We start from the raw sequence: 23587 nt of genomic DNA on the forward strand, positions 1-23587 counted from the left end.
GGCTTTTGGCCTGGACACAGTACAGGGACCGCCCTGTTAGAAGCTGTGGAGGAGCTTAAAATGGATCTGGATCAAGGAGATACAGCAGCAGTTAATTTGCTGGATCTAAATTGAGCCTTCCTTACTGATTCTCAGGCAGTGCTGCTGCAGAGGTTACAGAGGTCAGGGTCACTGGTCTAGCATTAAAGATGCCAACCTCATTTGTAGAGGATAGAACTTTTCAGGGCTATGATGAGACTAGAGTCTTTTCCCCTGACGTGTAGCGTGCCCCAGGGACCTCTCGAAGTCCCACATTTTCTAATCTGTGCGCACGTCTGTTGGCTGAGATTTCCAAACCTACAATCTTTCAATAGTATCACATGCTGACGATACTCAGAATGTAATTTCCTGAACCCCGGAAATTTGTTCTAAAGCCGATTAGCTTAAACCATGCCTGAAGGAGGCTGCAGATTGGATGGCGGCCTCTTGCCTGAAACTTAATGTAGACAAATCAGAAGTGATGGTTGTCTGTAATGATATTAAATGCTGGCCCAGTGTCTGCTGGCCTGAGTCTGCAAGCAGCCACCCTCTGCCAAAAGCCATGATAAGGAATTTATGGAATTTGGCTGGGTAATAAACTTACTTTTGAGATCCAAGTATGGAAATTTAGCGGCCAGCAGCTATGTCATTCTGAGAATGCACAGAAAGATATTAGATTTTTAACATTCCTCTGCACAGAGGATTGTGGGTCAAGCTCTTGGTCTTTCACGCCTGGACTATGGTAATTCTATTTACTTAGAATGCCTGAAACATGTCTTAAGAAGACTGCAGGTGGTTCAAAATACAGAAGCTCATCTGCTTTTCAAGATTCCACAGAAAACAGAGAATCCAATCAAGTCTCTTTGTATAGCTCATGGAGCTTATTATTAAAAAAAGGCCCTCGGTTGTTACACCACTTGATGCCATCTTATTGCCCTGCTAGATCCTTGCGATCCTCTACCCTGTGTATGGCTGCAATCCCAATGGTTTGGAAAGCAAGAGGTGGAGGTCAGTCCTTCTCCTGTCTATTATCTAATTTATGGAATGCTCTGCCCGTCAGGTTATGGAAGATGGAAGATGAAGGGTCTTTAAGGAAGCATCTTAAAACCTGACTGTTTAATCTGGATGATATCGGGTTCTGAACTATGTGCCAGGACTGAAAGGCCTGTTCTGGGTAGCCATCCACTTTGCATGAATAGAATGAACTGAACTGGTTCAGCAGTAGCTCTGCAGTGAATCACTGGTGGTGGTTCCATAATGCTACTATCAATGGTGCTCTGAAGTTATCATTCTCTTCGTGGCTCTGCACCGATCTCACTGACAGTTGCTCTGCATTGATCCCACTGATGGTAGACCTGAATTGATCCCCCTAATAGCAGCTCCGTAGTCATCCCAGTGATGGTGGATTTGGAATGATTGGAGCTCTCAAGAGATGCCACTTCAGCTAAAGTTTAAGTGTCGCCACATTTGGTACTGCTGAAGAGATTTTACGCATCTGATAACTGTTGTTGTCTCATTCATGCTAGTTTGGTAGTGAGCCCACTTGTGGTTTTTGTTATGTTGTCTCACTCGTGATAGCCCTGGAGTTATTGCACTTCTGGTAGTTAAGAATTGATTCCACTTAGGGATATTCTGAAGTTGTCAGACTCATAAGGCCTGATTCAAAAGGTACTTACATGTAGTAAAGTTACAAGTGAAGAGTCTCCGCTCCAAGTGTGGAGACTTTGCTGTGTGGCGATTCCGCCGAGAGTGCAGAGATTCCCCTCGATGAAGAGAACCTGCCATGAGAGCGAAAACACTGCACTCTTAACTTTATTCCATGTAAGACTATTGTGCATCAGGCCCATGGTATTTGTGGTTGATGTTCTTTACATCTCGAGATGGTAGTGGTCGCACTCATGGCAGCTCTGAAGTCAACCCTCTCACTGTATCTCTGTAATTGCCCCAGATATGGTGGCTCTGAACAAAGTGATCTCACACTCATTGCTGTTAAGTGTTGTCACTCATGACAGCTCAGATAGCGTGCCTCCCATGGTAGCCGTGAAGTGATCTGTCACGTTAGTTCTGGAGGTGTTCCACTTGTGATAGGTATGAAATGATCCCTCTCACAGTTTCTAAAACGGTTCCACTTCTGGTATCTCTGAAGAGATCCCACTCATGTTCAATTTGAGGTGGTCACACTGAATGTACCTCTGAGATGATACCACTCACAGGGCCTGATTACAACTTTGGAGGAGGTGTTAATCCGTCCCAAAAGTGACGGTAAAGTGACGGATATACCACCAGCCGTATTACGAGTTCCATAGGATATAATGGACTCGTAATACGGCTGGTGGTATATCCGTCACTTTACCGTCACTTTTGGGACGGATTAACACCGTCCTCCAAAGTTGTGATCAGGCCCACAGTGCCTTTGTTGCCTGACCAGCATCGTAATAGGTAAGAAGTGACTCTATGCTTAGTAGCTCTCCAGGGTTTGCACCGACAGAGATTCTACAAAGCGAAGCCCCTTGTGTTAGACATATGTACTCTCTGGCTACATTTTGCTTGCATGGAATTCTAATATATGTGATGTATTTACAGCAATTTCCAACCTCAGTTAAGTGTAATGTAGCGTATAACAGATCTCCCATTGTCATTAAGAACTTCTTCAATAAAATGCTCTGCTTTGCTTCTGTTTCAACACAGGTACACATATGGAAAGCCAGTAAATGGAAAAGTCCAGGCCACTCTTTGCAGGAAAGCCTACGGAAACAGAGCAGAAGATATTTGTAAAACTTATAATGGCCAGGTGAGACACTGTTCAAGGAGAAGTTAAAGATGTGTTTGTATGCTACCTTTGAGGTATGTGAAGGTTCATTGAGAACTGTGCAGCAAAAGCTTTGATTGACATCTGCGGTGGTCCGCGCAATTCATGAAACACATAGGGGCATATTTACAAGAAACTGGTGCATCATTGCAGAGGCCCATTGATTAAAATGGGATCGTCACTTTAATGCCTGCTTGAGCAGGCTTTAAAAATTACACCAAAAATTATGCAGTGAAATGTTGTATATTTCACTGTGCCACTTTTGTGGGCCTCCTAATGCCGGAACACTGCCTGTTAGAAATGGGGTCTCTAGTTGGCAGAGGTATACATACACCTTTGTCCAAATAAGGACCACAATCCTAGTCAGGATAACTCACACATAATCCAAATTATCCTGTGCCCATCCCTCTGGTAGCTTGGCACTGAGCAGTCAGGCTTAACTTAGAGGGCAATCTGTAAAGTACTTGTGCAATAAACCACGCAATAACACAGTAAAAACACCACAAAAATACACCACACAGGTTTAGAAAAATATATGATATTTACCTAGTTAAATTAAGGTCAAAACTATAAATATTCAATAAGCACAATTTGAAATATCATTTTTGCAAGTTTAAAAAGAGTCAGGTCTTAGAAATCAATGATTGTCTCTTGAACACACAAAGTACCTGGTTTGCGTCAAGAATAATACACACGGAGACTACAGCAGAGGAGATGCGTGGAAAAATAGGGTGTGCGTCGGCATTTCTGGCGCGTCATAGACAATGCATTGCTTCTTTCCACGCTGCAAGGGGCTTTGTGTCGATTTCTGGTTTGCAGTCTTGGTACCTCACTGCGATGCAGGGATCTTTTTGACACCCAGGGATGATGCAGGGAAAATCCTGGGCGTACGGTAAGAAGTCACAGGCGTTGCGTCGATCCGGTGGGTGATGCGTCAAACTTTCTGTCGCACGGCAGATGCTGCGTCAATTATTCACTCAGGAAGTCGGGCTGCGGCGTTCCGGCTCGGCTGTTCGTCGATCCGGTATGGCTGTGTGTTGACTTTCCAGTTGCAATGCAAGCGCTGTGTCAGATCTTCACTCGGGAAGTTGGCCTGCGTCATTTAGATTTGGCTGTGCGGCGAGTTTCCCATCGCATGGCAGGCTGTGCGTCATTTCCGGCAGGCTATGCATTGATTTTCGGCACACAAAGAGTTTCCTTGAAGAGATGAAGTCTTTTTGGCCCTGAGACTTCAGAAAACAGAAGGCAAGCTCTTGGAGAGCACTTCTCCGCAAAGTCAGAGGTCAGCAAGGCAGCAGGGCAACAGCAAGGCAGTAGACCTTCACAGCAAAGAAGTCTAGGTGAGTCTTTTGGGCAGCCAGGCAATTCCTCATGACAGGTTGCAGGTTCAGGTCCAGAAGTGTCTGATTTGGTGGGGTCAGGGACCCAGTTTATATACCCCAAAATGCCTTTGAAGTGGGAGAGACTTCAAAGAGTGGTTTTGGAGTGCACAAGGTCCCCTTTCAGTACAGGTCTGTCTGCCAAGGTCCCAGTAAGAGTTTTGACAGTCCATTGTGTGGGGGCAGGCCACTAGCCTTTGAAATGTAAGTGTCAGGCCCTCCACCCTTCCAGCCCAGGAAGGCCCATTCAGTATGCAGATGAATGCAGATTTGTCTGAGTGTCATTTGTTTGTGGTTGCCTGGGTGGAATGCACAAGGGAGCTGTCAACCAGCCCAGCCCAGATGTAGATTGGAGACAGAGTGTGAGGCACAGATCGATTTTAAGTGCAGAGAAATGCCCCCTTTCTAAAAGTGGTATTTCTAACATAGTAATATAAAATCCAACCTCACCAATAAGTAGGATTTTCTATTACCATTCTGGCCATACTAAACATGACCTGTTTAGCCCTTTCTGATCAGACTCTACCACTCAAACAGTATATGAGGGTAGACCCAATGCTAGTCTATGAAAGAATCAGGCCTCACAGTAGTGGAAAATGAATTTAGGAGTTTTCCACTACCAGGACATATAAAACACTCCTTTATATGTCCTCCCTTCTACCTACATAGCACCCTGCCCTATGGGTTACCTAGGGCCTACGTTAAGGGTGACCTATATGTAGAAAAGGGGGAGTTTAGGGCCTGGCAAGTACTTTTAAACACCAAGTCGAAGTGGTAGTGAAACTGCACACACAGGCACTGCAGTGGCAGTCCTAAGACATGGATATGGAGCTACATATGTGGGTGGCACAACCAGTGCTGCAGGCCCACTAGTAGCATTTAATTTACAGGCCCTGGGCACACGTAGTGCACTTTACTAGGGACTTACAAGTAAATTAAATATGCCAGTTGGGTATGAGCCAATGTTACCATGTTTAATGGAGAGAGCATATGCACTTTAGCACTGTATAGAAGTGGTAAAGTGCGCTGAGTCTTAAATCAGCACAGTGTCAGAAAAGTGGCGGGAGGCTGGCAAAAAGTTGGGGAATGACCACCCTAAGGCTATGTGGTCTAACACCCCCCTTGCCACTTTGTAAATATGGCGGGGCTAAAATTGCCTCCTTGAGCCACATTAGCGTAAAAAAGAAATGACACTAGTGTGGCGCAAGGAGGCGCTAGGGCCTTGTAAATCTGGACCGCAATTTGTAGACAACAGCTGGAAGAAAGGGTCTCAAGCAGGGATGATTTCAATGGTCTCTTTCATGATGATAGACAGTAGAGAGGAGTGAAATGAAGGCACTGCGAATCTGTAATGTGGGAAGGGAGGTGATGTTACCGGGGTTAGTGTTTGTGGTCGTGGAAAGTTTCTGGATAAGTGTGAGAAAACAGGGCTGATTGCAGAGGCCCCCTAACTTTTTGCCCCCATTTTCCACTTTATGCTGGTGTTTTCCTGACTCTGATGGTGCCCTGGGTACTGCTAACCAGTCCCAGGGCCTGTGCTCTGTGTAAAATGGATATGCAAATTAGGCTAATTATAATTGGCTAAGTTAACCTACCTATAAGTCCCTAGTATATGGTAGGGCATGTAGGTTTAGGGACCACAGCATAGGTGGTGCACACCTAGGTGCACTGCTGAGGTGCCCAGTGTCATTTTAAAGGCAGGCCTGCCTTGCTGGCTGCTTTTAAATTAAAGTTATATGCACATTCGACTTTGGAATTAAAAGTACTTCCAAAGTCTTAAACTACCTTATTTTTACATATAAGTCACCCCTAAGGTGTGCCCTATGTGCCCCTAGGGCTGGGTGCCATGTAACTATAAGCAGGGACTTTATAAAAATAGATTTATAAACCCTGGTGAGGTAAAAACAGCCACATTTGTTTTTCCCTCATTGAAGTAAATGGCCTTCATAGGCTAGAATGGGGAGACTTTATTTTAAATTTTAAAGTCTCCTTAAATGTTGCATACCAAGAATTTGGTATCAAATTCATTGTTGTAATAAATCCCACAACTTCCAGTTGTTGGATTTAATATAACTTGTTCAGGTAAAGAGTTATAGACTTTACCTAAAAAGTTGCCAATTTCAGCCCTGCATTGTTTTTGCTGCTGTGCTCTGATTGGCCAGCCTGCAGCAGCTTTGCAGAGCTGCCTTGATGAGGTGTGAATTGGCCTGGCTTCACACAAAGGAATGTGCTTGGGGGAGAGAATCTCCCCTCAGCAGATGGTGAGGCAGGAAGGGGGAGGGCTGCCAAACTGGTCTTCAAAGGCAGAGAAGGACAGTTGGAGCAACCAGCAACACCCCCACATCCTGCAACCCCAGACAGCTAGGTGCCCCCTTGATTAGATAAGGAGAGGGCAAGAGAGGGGTGTGTTTATGATTTTTAGCCACACCAGTGGGTGGGCTCAGCCAGATGTAACCTCCAAAAATCAGATTCAGCCATGTTGGATTTTTAGAGAATGTTGCCCACTGGGATGGATTTTTGCCACACTTCCCAGGAAGTGGTCATCACAGGGGGACAACCCTGTACCTGATTGGAGAACCAGGACCCCCCTGCTTTTCACCTAGGAGCAAGGATAAAACTGGCAGACCTGCACCCACACCTAAGATCCCCTCACTAATTCAACAAGAAAGGAACTAAAGAAGAAGAAGGACTGCCCTGCTGGACCCCTGGCCTGCACCTGGAACCTGCACTCAGAAGGACTGCACCAGCTGCACACTTGGGCTTCACCACAAGAAGGACTTTGCCTGGCTTCAACTGGTTTAAGGAGGGACTCCCTGTTTGCTACAGGTGAAAAATTGCTATCCAGAGTCCCCCTGCACCAACTCCTGAAAAGTGACCAGCTGACCACTGTCCAGTGGCCAGAAAGGAGTTTGCGCCAGGTGCATTCTGGGAGTTGAAGTCCGCACCCCCCAAGGACCATCACAGAACTTCTGGACCCTTGGGGTGAGCTGTGGACCCCAAAAGAACCTTAAAAGGACATCTGGGTGAAGCCCCAGAAGTTTGGAGAAGATTTGAGAATTTTTTAAAAAAAGCTCCAGAGAGGGACCGACCCGCCGCGGAAATTCTAGCCGGCTTGCCTCAACCGCGACCCAGCCTGATTTGGTGGTTCGTCCCGGTAAAGAAAAATCTCTGAAAAAGAGACTAAGTCCGAAGGTAAAAAGTTGACCGGGACCTCCCAGCCATCGTATCCGAGAAGGGCTCCACGGACGTCGGATCAAGATCCAGGTTTACCCCGGTCGAAGGATTTTCATCTCGAAAAAACGACTAAGTCCAAAGGTAAAAATCTCCACCGAGGAAACCCACATCGCGTATCCGGACAAGGGCTCCAGGAGGTCGGATTCAACTGGCAGGTTCGTCCCGGTGAAGAAAAACTTCAAAATAAAGACTAAGTCAGAAGGTAACTTTTTGACCGAGGCCTCCCGCGACCTGTAGCCGAGCAGGGCTCCATCGCGGTCGGCCTGAAAGTTTGACTTTGCCCCGGTCCTGGTGCAACCAGATGACCCGATTGGCGCTTTTTGTTTCTAAGCGCTAGAAAAGTAATAATTCTTTAAAAATTCATATCTCCGGTTCCCTTTATCTGATTTTATTCGTTTTGGTGTCATTTCAAAGATAAAAATATAAACTATGTTTATAAATTGGTTTTGGATTTTTAAACTGTTTCCTGTGTTTTATTTAATTACTGTTTTGTGATATTTGAATGCTTTACACTTTGTCTCCTAAGTTAAGCCTTGACGCTCGGTGCCAAGCTACCAAGGGTTGAGCTGGGATTAATTTACTGAGACCTAACTGTACCTAGGTGGAGGTTAGTGGCTTGTTGCTAGGTGTAGGTACCTACCTGCCCTTACCAATAACCCATTTTCCAACATTTTTGGAAGCAGCGACGGGATCCTGTACTTGTGTTCAATATCACGTTACAGTTTTAAGTAAAACAAATTAAAAATCCTTTAAATTGTCCTAGTGCAAAAATTGTTTTTAATTTTTAATTTGGATTAATTTCAATTATTGAATTTTTGTAATTTTTCTAAATTCTTGTTTCCAATTTTTGCAAAAAGTTTTTGTTGACACAAAACTAGGGAACCATGGAGCTTGATCTGGCTAGCCTACCCACACTGACAGTAGTCCAGCTTAGGGGGTTGTGTATTGAAAGAGGGTTGCCTGCAACCACTGATCTCAGGAAGCAAATCCTGATCAAATCCCTGACAGCATGGGCTGAGGCCCAAGAGGTAGACTCAGAGGAAGCTCCAGAGGAGGGAGAAGTAGGGGAGGATGCTAGCTCTAACCACTCAGGGGAGGGAAGGCATCTGAGGCTAAGTGAGGATGAGGAAGAACGGTCCTCAGTAAATACAGTCACTAGGGGCAGACCCAAAGCTAGTGGTGGGAAGGGGGTCCTTTCAGGAGGAGAGAACCCATCCATCAGAGAAAGAGAGCTGGAGGCCCAGCTAGCATACATAGCTTTGGAAGCAGACAAGCTGGCCCTAGAAAAGAAAAAGTGGGCATACAAAGAGAAAAGAGATGGAGGCAGCGATAAAGAAGCTGAGGTGTCCATGGGTGGGGGAGTTTGCCCCAGATTACCCAAGGGGGTGGTTCCTGCTTATGTAGAGGGGGATGACATAGATAAGTGGCTGGGGGCCTTTGAGAGGGCCCTCCAGATGAGGAGAGTCAAGCCTCAGTACTGGGGTTCACTTCTTTGGGAGTTAGTTCCCAACTCAGGGAGGGATAGGCTTCTGACCTTAAGTGGGGAGGAGGCAGATTCGTACCCCAGTATGAGGGGTTGCTTGACTAAAAAGTTTGGTCTGACCCCAGAGCAGTATAGGCTCAAGTTTAGGGACACCCAGAAGGTCAGTACACAGTCTTGGGTTGACTTTGTAGACACCTCACTAAAGGCACTAGAGGGCTGGATTATTGGTAACAAAGTAAAAACTTATGAGGGGTTATACAATCTGATCATGAGAGAGCACATCTTGACCAATTGTACCCAAGAAAGGTTACGCCAGCATCTAGTGGACTCTAAGCAGACCAACCCTAGAGAGCTAGGGGAGGCAGCTGATGAGTGGTTGAGAACCAGGGTGGTTGTCAAGTCCCAGGGGGGAGACTCCAAGAAGGGGGGGTCAGGTCCCCAAAAACCTAAGGAGGGAGGTGGTAAGCCCACCACAGAGACTCCCTCTGTACCCCAGAACCCTAAGAAGGAGGAGAGTAAATCCCACTCCCACTCTGACAAGCAGAGACAGGGAGACCCAGGGTTAAAAAAGCTCTTGGACAGTAGGGCTTGCTTTGACTGTCAGCAGACAAGTCACTTCAGAGGAGATGCAGCCTGTCCAAAGAAGGTGGTTAGCACTGGGCTGTCCAGTGTAGCCATGGAGGAGGACTCCTCAGATGATGAAGTCCTCCTAGCATTGAGCTGGGAGACAGGACCAGATGGTAAACTGGTGATCCCTGAGGGTGGAAGTAGTCACTTCCACCCCATTCAGGTGAATGGGATCCCTACCATGGGCCTGAGAGACACCTGTGCCAGTCACACTATAGTGAGTGACCGGTTAGTGACCCCAGACATGTATGTCCCAGGAGAGACAAGGAAAGTCAGGATAGCCACAGGGGAGGTCACCACCAAACCTGTAGCCATAGTGCCCCTAGAGAGGGAGGGTATCCTTGGCTGGATTAGGGTGGTAGTCAGTGCTGACCTCCCCCTAGATTGTATCCTGGGCAATGACCTCCCAGAGGTGGGTCTGGTCCCAGATGGGGCGGTCGCCCAGGGCGCCCCCCCAAACCAAAGTCCTGGGGAGTCAGTCCCTACAGTTAGGAGACAGGGGTCCCCAAGAAAAGGAAAGAAGAAAAGGAAGGGTAGGCCACTCTTAAAGAGAGTTCCAGGGAGCCAAAGGCCATCTGCCCCAGTAGGGGGGGAGCCCAGAGTTGGCACTGGTGAGGCCTCCCCTGACCCCAAGGAAGTCCTGAGTAGTCAGGCAGCTGTCCAGATGCAGGGTGTTGCCCCTGCACTGACAGAAGGGAGAGTGGAAGGAGGGTGTCTGCCACAGGAGGTGGTAGCCCCCCACTCTAGACAGCAAGAGGGGTGCCAGGACCCCAAAGTTGCCCCTAAAGCAGCTCAGCCACCTTTCAGTGGAGAGCTTAGGGTGTGGTTCTGGGTACTGACAGCTGTCAGTAGCCTCTGCTGGGTGCTAGCCTTCCTGGCAGCACTGTACTTGGCCTGGGAGGCAGACCCCAGGGCCAATAGCAAAGTAGGCCCCCTGACCCTGTTGGTCATGGTGGGGTTGCTCAAGTGTTGGGTGACCTCTTTGGGTAAGCTAGGTGTTGCCCTAGCAAAGTTAGGAGTAGGGGAGGTGGGCACCTCACTACCCAAGTTGGCAGAGAGAGAGGAGGAAGACCACCCTAGAGGGAAGTTTCAGTTTGAAATGGGTCCTTTCATTGTTGGGGTGGGTTCACTACCCAGAGGGAGAGACCCTGACAGGAGGATGTAAGGCAGAGTAGACCCTGCAAAGGGACAGCCAGTTTTCTTCACTGTCTTCCTCGCCTAACAAGCCAGGAAGACTCTCCCAGGGTTGGGCTGAGTCTCCTGGGCGTGTGGGCTGGGGGGGGGGGCTGTGTGAGAAAACAGAGCTGATTGCAGAGGCCCCCTAACTTTTTGCCCCCATTTTCCACTTTATGCTGGTGTTTTCCTGACTCTGATGGTGCCCTGGGTACTGCTAACCAGTCCCAGGGCCTGTGCTCTGTGTAAAATGGATATGCAAATTAGGCTAATTATAATTGGCTAAGTTAACCTACCTATAAGTCCCTAGTATACGGTAGGGCATGTAGGTTTAGGGACCACAGCATAGGTGGTGCACACCTAGGTGCACTGCTGAGGTGCCCAGTGTCATTTTAAAGGCAGGCCTGCCTTGCTGGCTGCTTTTAAATTAAAGTTATATGCAAATTCGACTTTGGAATTAAAAGTACTTCCAAAGTCTTAAACTACCTTATTTTTACATATAAGTCACCCCTAAGGTGTGCCCTATGTGCCCCTAGGGCTGGGTGCCATGTAACTATAAGAAGGGACTTTATAAAAATAGATTTATAAACCCTGGTGAGGTAAAAACAGCCACATTTGTTTTTCCCTCATTGAAGTAAATGGCCTTCATAGGCTAGAATGGGGAGACTTTATTTTAAATTTTAAAGTCTCCTTAAATGTTGCATACCAAGAATTTGGTATCAAATTCATTGATGTAATAAATCCCACAACTTCCAGTTGTTGGATTTAATATAACTTGTTCAGGTAAAGAGTTATAGACTTTAACTAAAAAGTTGCCAATTTCAGCCCTGCATTGTTTTTGCTGCTGTGCTCTGATTGGCCAGCCTGCAGCAGCTTTGCAGAGCTGCCTTGATGAGGTGTGAAGTGGCCTGGCTTCACACAAAGGAATGTGCTTGGGGGAGAGAATCTCCCCTCAGCAGATGGTGAGGCAGGAAGGGGGAGGGCTGCCAAACTGGTCTTCAAAGGCAGAGAAGGACAGTTGGAGCAACCAGCAACACCCCCACATCCTGCAACCCCAGACAGCTAGGTGCCCCCTTGATTAGATTAGGAGAGGGCAAGAGAGGGGTGTGTTTATGATTTTTAGCCACACCAGTGGGTGGGCTCAGCCAGATGTAACCTCCAAAAATCAGATTCAGCCATGTTGGATTTTTAGAGAATGTTGCCCACTGGGATGGATTTTTGCCACACTTCCCAGGAAGTGGTCATCACAGGGGGACGACCCTGTACCTGATTGGAGAACCAGGACCCCCCTGCTTTTCACCCAGGAGCAAGGATAAAACTGGCAGACCTGCACCCACACCTAAGATCCCCTCCAGAATTCAACAAGAAAGGAACTAAAGAAGAAGAAGGACTGCCCTGCTGGACCCCTGGCCTGCACCTGGAACCTGCACTCAGAAGGACTGCACCATCTGCACACTTGGGCTTCACCACAAGAAGGACTTTGCCTGGCTTCAACTGGTTCAAGGAGGGACTCCCTGTTTGCTACAGGTGAAAAATTGCTATCCAGAGTCCCCCTGCACCAACTCCTGAAAAGTGACCAGCTGACCACTGTCCAGTGGCCAGAAAGGAGTTTGCGCCAGGTGCATTCTGGGAGTTGAAGTCCGCACCCCCCAAGGACCATCACAGAACTTCTGGACCCTTGGGGTGAGCTGTGGACCCCAAAAGAACCTTAAAAGGACATCTGGGTGAAGCCCCAGAAGTTTGGAGAAGATTTGAGAATTTTTTTTAAAAAGCTCCAGAGAGGGACCGACCCGCCGCGGAAATTCTAGCCGGCTTGCCTCAACCGCGACCAGGCCTGATTTGGTGGTTCGTCCCGGTAAAGAAAAATCTCTGAAAAAGAGACTAAGTCCGAAGGTAAAAAGTTGACCGGGACCTCCCAGCCATCGTATCCGAGAAGGGCTCCACGGACGTCGGATCAAGATCCAGGTTTACCCCGGTCGAAGGATTTTCATCTCGAAAAAACGACTAAGTCCGAAGGTAAAAATCTCCACCGAGGAAACCCACATCGCGTATCCGGACAAGGGCTCCAGGAGGTCGGATTCAACTGGCAGGTTCGTCCCGGTGAAGAAAAACTTCAAAATAAAGAGTAAGTCAGAAGGTAACTTTTTGACCGAGGCCTCCCGCGACCTGTAGCCGAGCAGGGCTCCATCGCGGTCGGCCTGAAAGTTTGACTTTGCCCCGGTCCTGGTGCAACCAGATGACCCGATTGGCGCTTTTTGTTTCTAAGCGCTAGAAAAGTAATAATTATTTAAAAATTCATATCACCGGTTCCCTTTATCCGATTTTATTCGTTTTGGTGTCATTTTAAAGATAACAATATAAACTATGTTTATAAATTGGTTTTGGATTTTTAAACTGTTTCCTGTGTTTTATTTAATTACTGTTTTGTGATATTTGAATGCTTTACACTTTGTCTCCTAAGTTAAGCCTTGACACTCGTTGCCAAGCTACCAAGGGTTGAGCTGGGATTAATTTACTGAGACCTAACTGTACCTAGGTGGAGGTTAGTGGCTTGTTGCTAGGTGTAGGTACCTACCTGCCCTTACCAATAACCCATTTTCCAACAAATTCTGAGGTGTTTCCTTTTGAGTTATGATGTACATATCTGAACAACCTGAAACACACATTTCTTTGGTTGATAAATCTCAACATAGTCTGACAAATCTTGCTCCCCATTTAATGGATTAGAGTCCTTCCACCACGTCAGTTCCCTCCAGAGATTGTGAGATGTTTTCACTAATACTTTAAGTGCCAGTACATTAAGGCAATGTTCTGCAGAATCTAAATCTTGTTTAAGAATCTATATGTAGTTTACCTACTGTACCATAGAAAGAAGGTGTCACATTCATTGCCCAGCCAGGGTCTGGAAGACCCATTGTAAGTCTTTGTGACAGCTGCAGCTGTCTTACCTAACTATTGTTTTTGCTAAAAAATTCATTCATAATAAAGAGACATATAGAGACTTTTAGTTGGAGGGCTTCATCCATTGGTCTGCTGACTTGTCATTCACATTTCGCTTCCTATCACCGCAGCACACCTTCTGGAGCCATGGGTCCTCCCACTTTAGCCACTGACTCCACTCAGATTGAGTGACTGCACAGTGGCTGTGGGCATTGAGCAACAAAAGCTGGTCTAAAGTGTAGTACTTTTTTTGTAATGGTTACTGTTTTAATGATTTAAATGCTGGTTATTGATTTTTGTCTGCACTTTGGGTGCCCATTTCTAAGGTGTTTAAATGACACTGTAAAATTGCACCTGTCTGCAGTAGGAGTGCCTGGTTAGGTCATTATTCTTGTCTCCTTTACAAACTATGCTAACTAAAAATATTCATGGTACCACTCAAAGACCTTTTAGTTTTAAAAAATGTACATAGTAGAGCAGCTCCAGCAGTGAATATTTTTATTGGAAAGATATGGCGGCCAAGTTTAGGGAGTGACATATTAATTTGTTTTGCTTTTTTATTTTGTAACATAGTCTCACAATGACAAAAAAACCTGTCAAACTAATTTGCCAAGGGTTGACCCCTTAGCTTTACCAATGTTGCCGAAGTTTGTTCTCGCTTTCATTGAGGCCTCTGCCACCCTTGGTGAAGTGCTTACAGGTAAACTTGGCCATCTATGAGCACTAGCAGGTTCTACCTGAGTACATTCTGAGTACAGTCCACCCCAGAGCGACAGACACAAAATCATGGGGAGACACTGTTCAATCAAGGAAATAATGTGTTCATTCTGCCCAGGAGTGTTCAGGGCAAGATTCTGCTTTGCACTGTTTAACTGGGTCTGATGTCTCATTAGACTAATGCATCCACTCCAGGAACCTGTATTTGACTTCATGGTCATATGTCTGGACCCCAGTTGGGCCAAGCAGCTCTTCACCACTAAGAGGTAGGTAACATACGTACCACTGAGATATATTGCAAATACATGTTGCTTTGCTACTTCATTAATTTATGAGGTCTCAAAGAACTGACAGAGGAGCTAGCTTCTGGACATGTCTAGTATAGGGTTACAGAACATACGTATTGAGTATACAATAGGCGCAATTAAAGGGCAGGGCTCAGGTGCATGTGGTGTGGGCACTTCTTCACAATATGGTGCTTTCCATCACACCAAAGAGCAAGTGAGCCCCAGGGCAGCTGGGAGGGAGAAGCTTGGGGTAGGGAAAGATCATGAGCAAGTCCTAGGTAAGCAGGGATTGGAAGTAAAAAATGTGAAAAGCAACCTGTGGTGTGAAACAACATGGTACTGTGCAACAACTATACAATTTTAAGAACAAGCTGCACACACGTATTCCTATGAATATGGCGCACCTCTGCATTTCTAAAGTGGTGCAGCACAGCGCAGCTATTTTTACCACTGCGCTGCGCCACTTTAGCATAAATCTGGGCCTACATTCTTTATAGGGCTTATCAACATTCTCATGATGAATTTTTATAATAAGCTCATGAAAACTGAACCTAATAGTCTCCCAAGTGCACTGAGATTTCTTGATGTAGCTCTACCATAATCAATCAATTCAAACTCAAAAGACCAGAGAAGGTAACCCCTTTCTTGTACTGAAAAGGAAGTAGATGCAGTCGACAGGACGTAAGTGGTAAGTCTTGTGGTCAGACCTGTGGTAGGAACCCCTCTTGAGAGGGTCCTCTGGAGCATCTCAGAAACTCTCAATATCAGGCACTAAATACATCCTTTTGTGGTACATCATGCAACCATCGACCCTGAACTTTTCCCCTCTGAGGAAAACCTATGTCCTTTTGGTGTATCGCTCTCTCCTCTGCATCTCCTCAGTCAGATGTCACAGAGTGGTGTTCGCCGACACAGGGAATCACTTCATATTGGCTTATATAAGTCAGTGTGCACCTTCATACTATTCACAAACCAATAGGGTGGCCAAAAGGCTTATCATAACTTTAAAGAGTATTAGAACATTCGAATGTTGGGAGCTCCTTTGAAAAAAATGGAGTGCTCCAGGCTTCTAATGGCTGGTACAAGCCTGGAGTTCCAACATTACAATGTGGGTCACAGTTGTTGCTGTGAACAAAGACGTCACGGAGTCCGAGGGGATTTTACTCCCCCTCGGGCTCTGTAAGAACTTTGTTTTATGTATCAGACATTCTGCCTCCTAGTGGCAGGATATTCTAATGGCCTTATAGCCCTCTGTAGCTGGGCTATCCCAGCATTAGAGTCCGCTCCCTTGTTAAATACTGTAGCAGGCCTTTAATGGCCAGTATAGCCATTATAGCTATAAGGCTATGTGACATGTACTTTCTAGAAGCACCTGAGGAGTAGCTGGGACATCGTTCTCTCATGTCTCTTGTTTGCCAATCAAGAAGTCCCTTAGAGAGAAAAGGCTTCAGTTTCTTTAAACTTCTCTATGAGTACCCAATCCTTGGAAACATATGTTTGGGTGGGAAACACAAGATCATCCATCCACAATATAGTCAAGTATGTTTTGGATCTGTATTTTGCTGATCTCTGAGTACAGCACAGGCCATCTGGCCAATAAACATCGGAGACAGTCTGTCTATTAGCAAACCTTGCCAGATGTTAGACTGCATCTAGAGTGCATCAATGCAGAGGTAAATGATGAGCCTGGGAGGGACTCAGCACTGGACTGGCCGTGGACTAGCAAGAATGAGTGGGCTTGCACTTCTGCATGGACAATCAGGGCCTCAGAACTGTGACATAGACCAGGACTCAGCCCACTCATCAAGCTCATGTAGTTATGGTAAGGGTGGGCACTGCAACGGTGAAGATAGCATCCTCACATACACAGCCTCTGGCAATTTATGGTAGCACATTTTGTGTCATAGAACACCTAAGAGGCAGGTTACCCTTTAGAGGGACATTCATGAGAGAGGTTGCCCTTGTGCTTGTTGGCTTGGATCCCTTGTGTTACGTATTTAGAAGGTATTTCTCTGCCCAGTATTACTCAGGTAAAGGGGTGACACCTTTCCAGAACCAGATGTAGGGGTAGTTTAGAAGATTCTGTCACTTCAAGGCTGGAGCCAGCTATAAATACTGAAGCTCCAGAGCCACTCATCAGTACACTCCCATACCTGTGGACTTTACAGAAAAAGGAATGCATTGTTCCCCAGAGGACTGCCTTATTACTGGTATGAGACTGCTCTGCTTCTTCAGACCCGCCTTGTTCCCCTGAGGATTGCCCTGCTGCTTGATGCCTGCTCTCAGAGGAAGAAGACTGGACCTGCTCCTGTCATCCCAGTCTACCTGAGTGACTTCAAGGATCAGTTGGCCGACCGCCTGTTCTTAGCTACAGGGATACAACAAGCACCAGAGGTCTCCCTGCAACTGCCCAGCTGACCTGCTACAAATGGACCCTCCTGGACCTGCAACTGGACCTGCCTGAGCACTGCTGGCATCTGCTAGAGTGAGTCCCTGATCCCCAAGAGATGCCTTTTAAGGCCCTGGGCTCTTGGCCGGCACCAGAGTGCAATGCTGTGCAAATAAAGGAGAAATGCTGAAGTTTTGAGCTCTTTGCGAACGTGAACAGGCCCGTTCACGCAAGACTCTTCCGACCACAATGACAATCATTGAGAAGCTCTGGTGAACAGGTCTGTTCATGCAAGACTCTGCTGACCGCAATAACCATCATTGAGAAGCTCTGGTGAACAGGTCTCTTCACGCTACAGTGACTGCCAGTGGCGAATCCCAATGCACAATCTGCATTTTGCAATACAGCACTGACAGCCCACGGTGATCGCTAATGCAAAGATCCAGGGAACCCAACTCTTCGCACTACAGCAACCACCAACAATGACTGACAATGCAAGATCTGCACTTCCTACTGCAACAACGAAAGGCCCCAGCAAAGTTCCAGCAACGACTGTCCACAATGCTCAACCAGCTCTTCACACTCCAGCAATGACAGCACACTCCATTCAGCCTGTTCTTCATGCTACACTGTTGACTATCCATAATGCTCTCCCTTCTCCATGCAGCCTCTCCCACTACAAACTGGACTTTTCGTGCTGGTCTTGAGTAGGTAACTTTTACAGCAGCACGAACCTGGTTCCTGAATCCAGTCCATGCCCCATCATGGTTGGCCTAAACTTATTGACTTTCTCATTGTCTAGTAAGACCAGATGACTGTGAGGACTACATCTACTGAAAACCTTGAAATGGCATATCTCAGGCTCTACTGATTGGATCTTTTTCATTTTGGTTCCTTCGCAGCGGCTCTTCGCACTCTAGCAATAACAGCCCACACTGTCCGGTCTGCTGTTCGTGCTACAGTGTCGACCATCCATAAAGCTCTCCCTTCTCCTCGCAGTCTCCTTCACCATAAACTGGACTTTTCATGCTGGTCCCCACTCCATCCTGGTCCTGGTCGGCCTGAACGTGTGACTATCTCCCAGTCTAGTGACTGAGTGTCCCTTTGTGTTTTTAGACACTAGGTCTACTTAAAACCTTGAAATGGCATATCTCAGTCTTTACTGATTGGATTTTTTTTCATTTTGGTTTCGTTTGAATCATTAAAATGTATTCTGTTTTTCTAAAGTGGCTTGCAATTTTACTTGCGTTGTGGTTTCACTTTATTATTGCCTGTGTGCTGCATAAATGCTTTACACATTGCCTGTAAGTTGAGCCTGACTGACTGCTTTGTACCAAGCTATCAGATAGTTAAGCATGGGTTAATCTAATGACTTTTGTAGGTCAGACTGACAAGGACTGTGGTTGTTCCTTGACTAAGGTTTCATATCCCTCATCCAATAACCCAGTTTCATACAGTTGAACCAGACCCTTCATCTGAGTCTAATGAATTGTCCAATCCGGTACGGATCCATCCAGTCTTACCAGCTCTCTTGGTGTGGTGTTACTGTGCTTCCTTCTAACTAAATTAGGTGCCTTCTTTGCAGGTGAGGTATGCTATTTACATGGTCTTCCTTTTGACAAATGAGTACAAAGTTTTACCCGTAGCTGTAGTTCCCCAGCGTTACTGTCATTCATAGACTCAAGCTGCTGAATTAATGTCATTAGACTGGGAATTCTGAAGACCATTTCCCGTCTGATTTAAGCACATGAATGCCTTATATGGCACAAAATAAAGATATAAAGCACAAAAATCATGACGGCTAGTCATTGAAAAGAAAATATTTGAAATAAATACCCAACGTAGCCACAAAATAAATGTGTAAACATAACTGACACTCTCTGTATTAATTGGAGCATCACCATACTAGAGCGTTGAAAAATGTCAAAGGGTGACCTGCACTGCATGTCAAGGATAGTTAAAAACTTAAAACAAACTTATTATTTAAATCAATTTAGTAACCAAATAGTAATAATTCAAACTAAAATGAACGTGAAAAATATAAAACATTCGTAGTACGCATGGAGAAGCGAATCATAGATAGATCCTCTTCTGAAATAGTACCTTTTTCTTTATCTTCAACATTTACTGACATCTCCTATCAGACCCATATTTGTTAAATTGATGTCCTAAAAGGGCGACGATGAAGTCAATGTGAAAAGACAAAGGTGATGTTGTTTGAGAGGCTGCAAAGGGATTGGGCTACATGGTATGAAAACTTGACCGGTTTTCTCTTGAAGTACCGGGTTTCCCATCTTCCGTATTTGGTTCTCACAAGAATGTGTTAGCTCCATTAAAGAGCAGGTGTCTTGTCTTACGACTGTGTGCTTCTAGGCACTAAAAGATTAGTTCTATCAGACAAGAATATACTTTTTCGTAGGATCCACCAAGATACCTTACTTCAGTGATCCTCTGGGAGGTTTGTGAAAGAGAAACTTACAGGTGACCTTTTCTTTTTGTCTCCAGACTGACAGTAGTGGGTGCTTCAAGGCTGAAACAGACACTCGCCGCTTTGAACTGTCCTCCAATGACTACAGCTCTGAGCTGGAGGCAAAAGCTCGAATGACTGAGGATGGAACAGGTAGGAGAGGACCCCAACTCATTCATGTTTTTTGCATTGGCCAAGATGCCCCCCTTTCTCTTGATTCTCAGCCCTTCACACTTTTTGTAAAATATTCCTCTTGCCACTCAAACTCAAAATACATGTCTTCTTGTCTCTGACAGGGGTGGAGATCAATGCCACGAGTAGCTGTCCGATTTCTAAAGTGCTGGCCAAAGTCACCTTCGAAGATACAGACCCTCACTACAAGCCTGGCATGTTGTACCGAGGCGTGGTAAGACTGTCAGTGTAACTCTGGATGGCATGATCCTTACACGGCAGATTGGTTGGCTTTTGGTGTGTAAGCATGACATTCCCTAAGTCTAAGAGATCTGAATGCCAGTGTTTTAGAGAGAGAGCTCTCATTCTACAAGCTACACTGATGCACTGAGGATTCCCAAAGGGCAGTGTTTGAGGAAACGGAACCCAAAAAATTTACTGTATCAAAAGACATCATGCTCTTGTCGCTTTATAGACACCTGCAAAATGGTTTTTTTTAAACAATGTAAAGGGCTTGATTTTATGTTTAGTGGACAGGTTACTCCATCACATATATAATCGAGTACACTATTCAACAAACCCTTGAACTATCCGATCTATTCTGAGTCTGGCTCTCGATCACTTTTCCAATAGTAGAGCCCTCCCTAGGTTTGTTGTAGAAAAACATACTCAACAGCTCAATGGAGCAAGGTTTATACATCTATTCATAGCAGAGAGGCTCATGTCTTTTTCTCCTCTCCATTACTGCCAGGTAACCAACAGACAAATAATATTGACCTCACAATTTGGGCTCGACTAACAAAGGTGTTGGGCCATTAAGGTTTTTCTGTTTGTTTTTAGAAACAAACTCTAGCTTTGTGAGTATATTTCTGAAAAAATAAAAAAGTTTGGTGTGTGGGCATCAGAAACAGTAAACAAGCGCCAAAGTTTTTACCCCTTCGCAGGAGCTGCTATTACAGCAGCACCTTTAAAGGCACAGAGCTCAATGCAAAGCCAGTGGTTATCTATAGCCATGGGTGGCACAAGTCTGGCAAGGCTGATGAAGGTAATGGCCTCTGCCATCCTGCTGAGTGGTGGTCCATCTCCCTTACCTTAAATCGGTTCCAAATTCTGTCACTTCTAGTGATATATTTTATTATCTTTTTCTTTTGCATTTTTACAATTATCCACTCTTCTCTCCTTACAAGTGAGAGCATAAAATGCTGATTACTGCATAATGGAGTGAGGTGTAATCAGCCAAACTCTGCCTTTTCAATTAGGAGCCCGGTGTTGATGTTGAGACACTCCCTGAATCTTGGTGAATATGGAAGGCAATCGAGGTCTTAGACTGACTTTGCTTTTCTCTCCTAGATGAAGTTGGCAGGACCCGGTGGCAGACCTTTGCCAAGAGAGAAACTCACCATGAGTGTCAATGACCTGCAGACTGGAGAGGTCTACACCACGGATCAGTCTGGGAGGGCTGCCTTTGCCTTGAACACCTCTTCTTGGAGTGGAATCTCTGTCTCTCTCAGGGTAAGAAAGTCCATATTCAATGTGAAACATCGTGGAAGTGTCAGTGTGCGGTTACTAGGATCCAAACGTGTCTTGGGAGACACCTTATGCCTATGGATATGTAAGTGGAGGCTATTGACATCAATCGGGTGAAGTGCATGGCTTCTTGTGTGTGAAGGTAGAGTGGTCAAACCCCATGTACTCAAGTTTGAGATGCATATTTTCTCTTTCCATAAAAGTGAACGTTCTGAATTTGTTGCTACCTAGAATGACTTGTTTGGAGAGCTTTCTGCTTGAGGATGATGTTATTGGGTTATCTGTCTTTTAATTATGAAAATCTTGTGTTTCTGTGAAATGATAATGAGATCCCTGGGTGGTTGGCATCTGAGGATGATGTGATCTGCCTGACCTCTTAGTGTCTGGGAGTAAAGCGTCTTAATTATGAGATGACTTTGTTCTTAGCCTTTGAGGATTATGTATCTCAATAATGAGATTCATGGGTTCTCAATCTCAGAGGGTGGTGTACCTTAATGATGGGATGCCTGGGTTCTCAGTGTCTGAGGGTAACATAATTCAATAATGAGACGCATGGGTTCCTACGTTCTGAGAATGATGTCTTTCATAATGAGACACCCCGCCCTTAGTCAATGAGAATGATGGGCCTCAAAAACAATTTGCCTGAGTTCCTGAGTGTTAAGCATGATATGTCTCAATAACAAGATACTTTTGTTCCTACTTTCTGAGGGCGATGAGTGTCAGTTATGTGATGCTTGTGTCCTTACTCTGTCTGGGTGATGTACCTCGATAATGAGATGCTGTGGTTCTTTATCTCTAAAGGTAATTGACTCACTAATGCAATGCCTGGGATCTTAATGTTCGAGAGGGATATGCCTTGGCAATGAGATGGTTCATTGCAGTGCCTGAGGGTGAGATGCCTGGGTTCCAGTGCCTGGTGACGATGTGCTTCTTTTTTATGGGTATTGAGTTTCTCATCTTGTATTCAGCTTTGCCACCATCTAATTCTCTAGTCATTGCAGCATCCACCCATATTATATCTTATTACAAAATGCACATAACAGTCTGTTTACATATTGTGAATTCCTTGCAGCATAGGCATGAATCTTCACCTCTTGGCTCCATGTATCTTTTAAGTTTAAAAGCTTACCTTGGTAATACAGTGCCTTGGATTTAGAGAAAAAAATCTGCTGTACAAGGAACTACAAATCTGAGAACACTGTAACAGAAAGAGAACACACAGACCCAGAGTAGCTTCTGAAGGATATAAAACAAGATTCTCTACATTTTCAATAAAACATACATTATAATTTAGTAGATCGTCTGAGATTAAATGTACGCAGAAAAGAAAAGAGAGTGTCAAAGTCATGGTCCTTGTTTTGAAATGTTGTACTGTGTCCTCCTCGAGTGAATAAACAAAGTGAGAACTAAAAAAAAGTTTTATAATGATAAGATATGGTCTAGAGACAGTTCTGTCTGCTGGAAGTTTGAAGAACACCCCCTCTGTCGGTGAGCAAGTTATTTGCAGTGTGTAAAGTCAGGGTGGTGTGTCACTGGTAGTTGTCTTGCGGCTGTTCTGTTTGGTGCAACGTTTGTTTAGTATTACATTGTAATTGTATTAATATAGCTCTTATCACCCATGATGAGGAATTGAAGCACATAGCGCCGGGCAGTCCGATGCTCAGGAACCCAAGCTTAGAAGTTAGTCCAGTATTAGTTGGTTATTGCTAGTTTTGGGGATTAGTCTCGTGGCTTCAGCAAACCATTCCATGCATTTACTCCAGTTTCTTTGTGGTACACTACATCAACAGCAGTGACGTGTGATCATTAGAGGGGAGTAGGGGTGTGTGAGTTTTGAGTTGCCTTCTTGAAGTGAAGATTAGGCCTTTCTTCAGAACGTTTTGTTACTTTTTATCATATAAAGCGTTTTGTTTCTTTGTTGCATAGAAAGGCCCTGATTTATACTTTTACACGCAAAACTGTGTTAGTGCAGTTTTGCGTGTAAAAGTTTAGCACTGGCTAGCGCCATTCCTGGACTCTGGCCAGGAACCATATTTAAGGAATGGCGCTAGCTGGTGGTAATACCCGGTTAGCGTCATTGTAAATGACACCAACCAGATGGGGAGGCATAGGGGGTACCGGAGGTTGTGCACCAAATAATGGCGCTGCTATTTAGAGGCAAACAATTTGCCTCTAGGCAGAGTAACGCCATTTCCTGGCACACAACCCCCATGGACATGGCTTCTGTCTTAGTAAAGACAGGAGCCATGCCCACCACCACAATGGCCATGACCAGGGGACAAATGTCCTCTGGGCATGGCCATTGGAGCTGGTGCCATGCAGGGTCCCCAGGATAGGGCCCCCGAGAGGAGGAAAAAATATATATA

General features: G+C 45.5%; 1 protein-coding gene across 1 annotated transcript in view; it reads left to right on the top strand.

Annotated features, from left to right (window-relative positions):
• LOC138246804 (alpha-2-macroglobulin-like protein 1) overlaps positions 1 to 23587 on the top strand; it is a 179966-nt gene that overhangs the window by 35940 nt on the left and 120439 nt on the right. The window contains exons 10-13 of the mRNA XM_069201567.1: positions 2707 to 2809; positions 19562 to 19676; positions 19820 to 19929; positions 21045 to 21206. Of these exons, the coding sequence (XP_069057668.1) occupies positions 2707 to 2809; positions 19562 to 19676; positions 19820 to 19929; positions 21045 to 21206 (490 nt within the window). The remainder of the gene's footprint in view (positions 1 to 2706; positions 2810 to 19561; positions 19677 to 19819; positions 19930 to 21044; positions 21207 to 23587) is intronic.

Source organism: Pleurodeles waltl, chromosome 7, assembly GCF_031143425.1.
Source record: "Pleurodeles waltl isolate 20211129_DDA chromosome 7, aPleWal1.hap1.20221129, whole genome shotgun sequence".
Classification (NCBI taxonomy): domain Eukaryota; kingdom Metazoa; phylum Chordata; class Amphibia; order Caudata; family Salamandridae; genus Pleurodeles; species Pleurodeles waltl.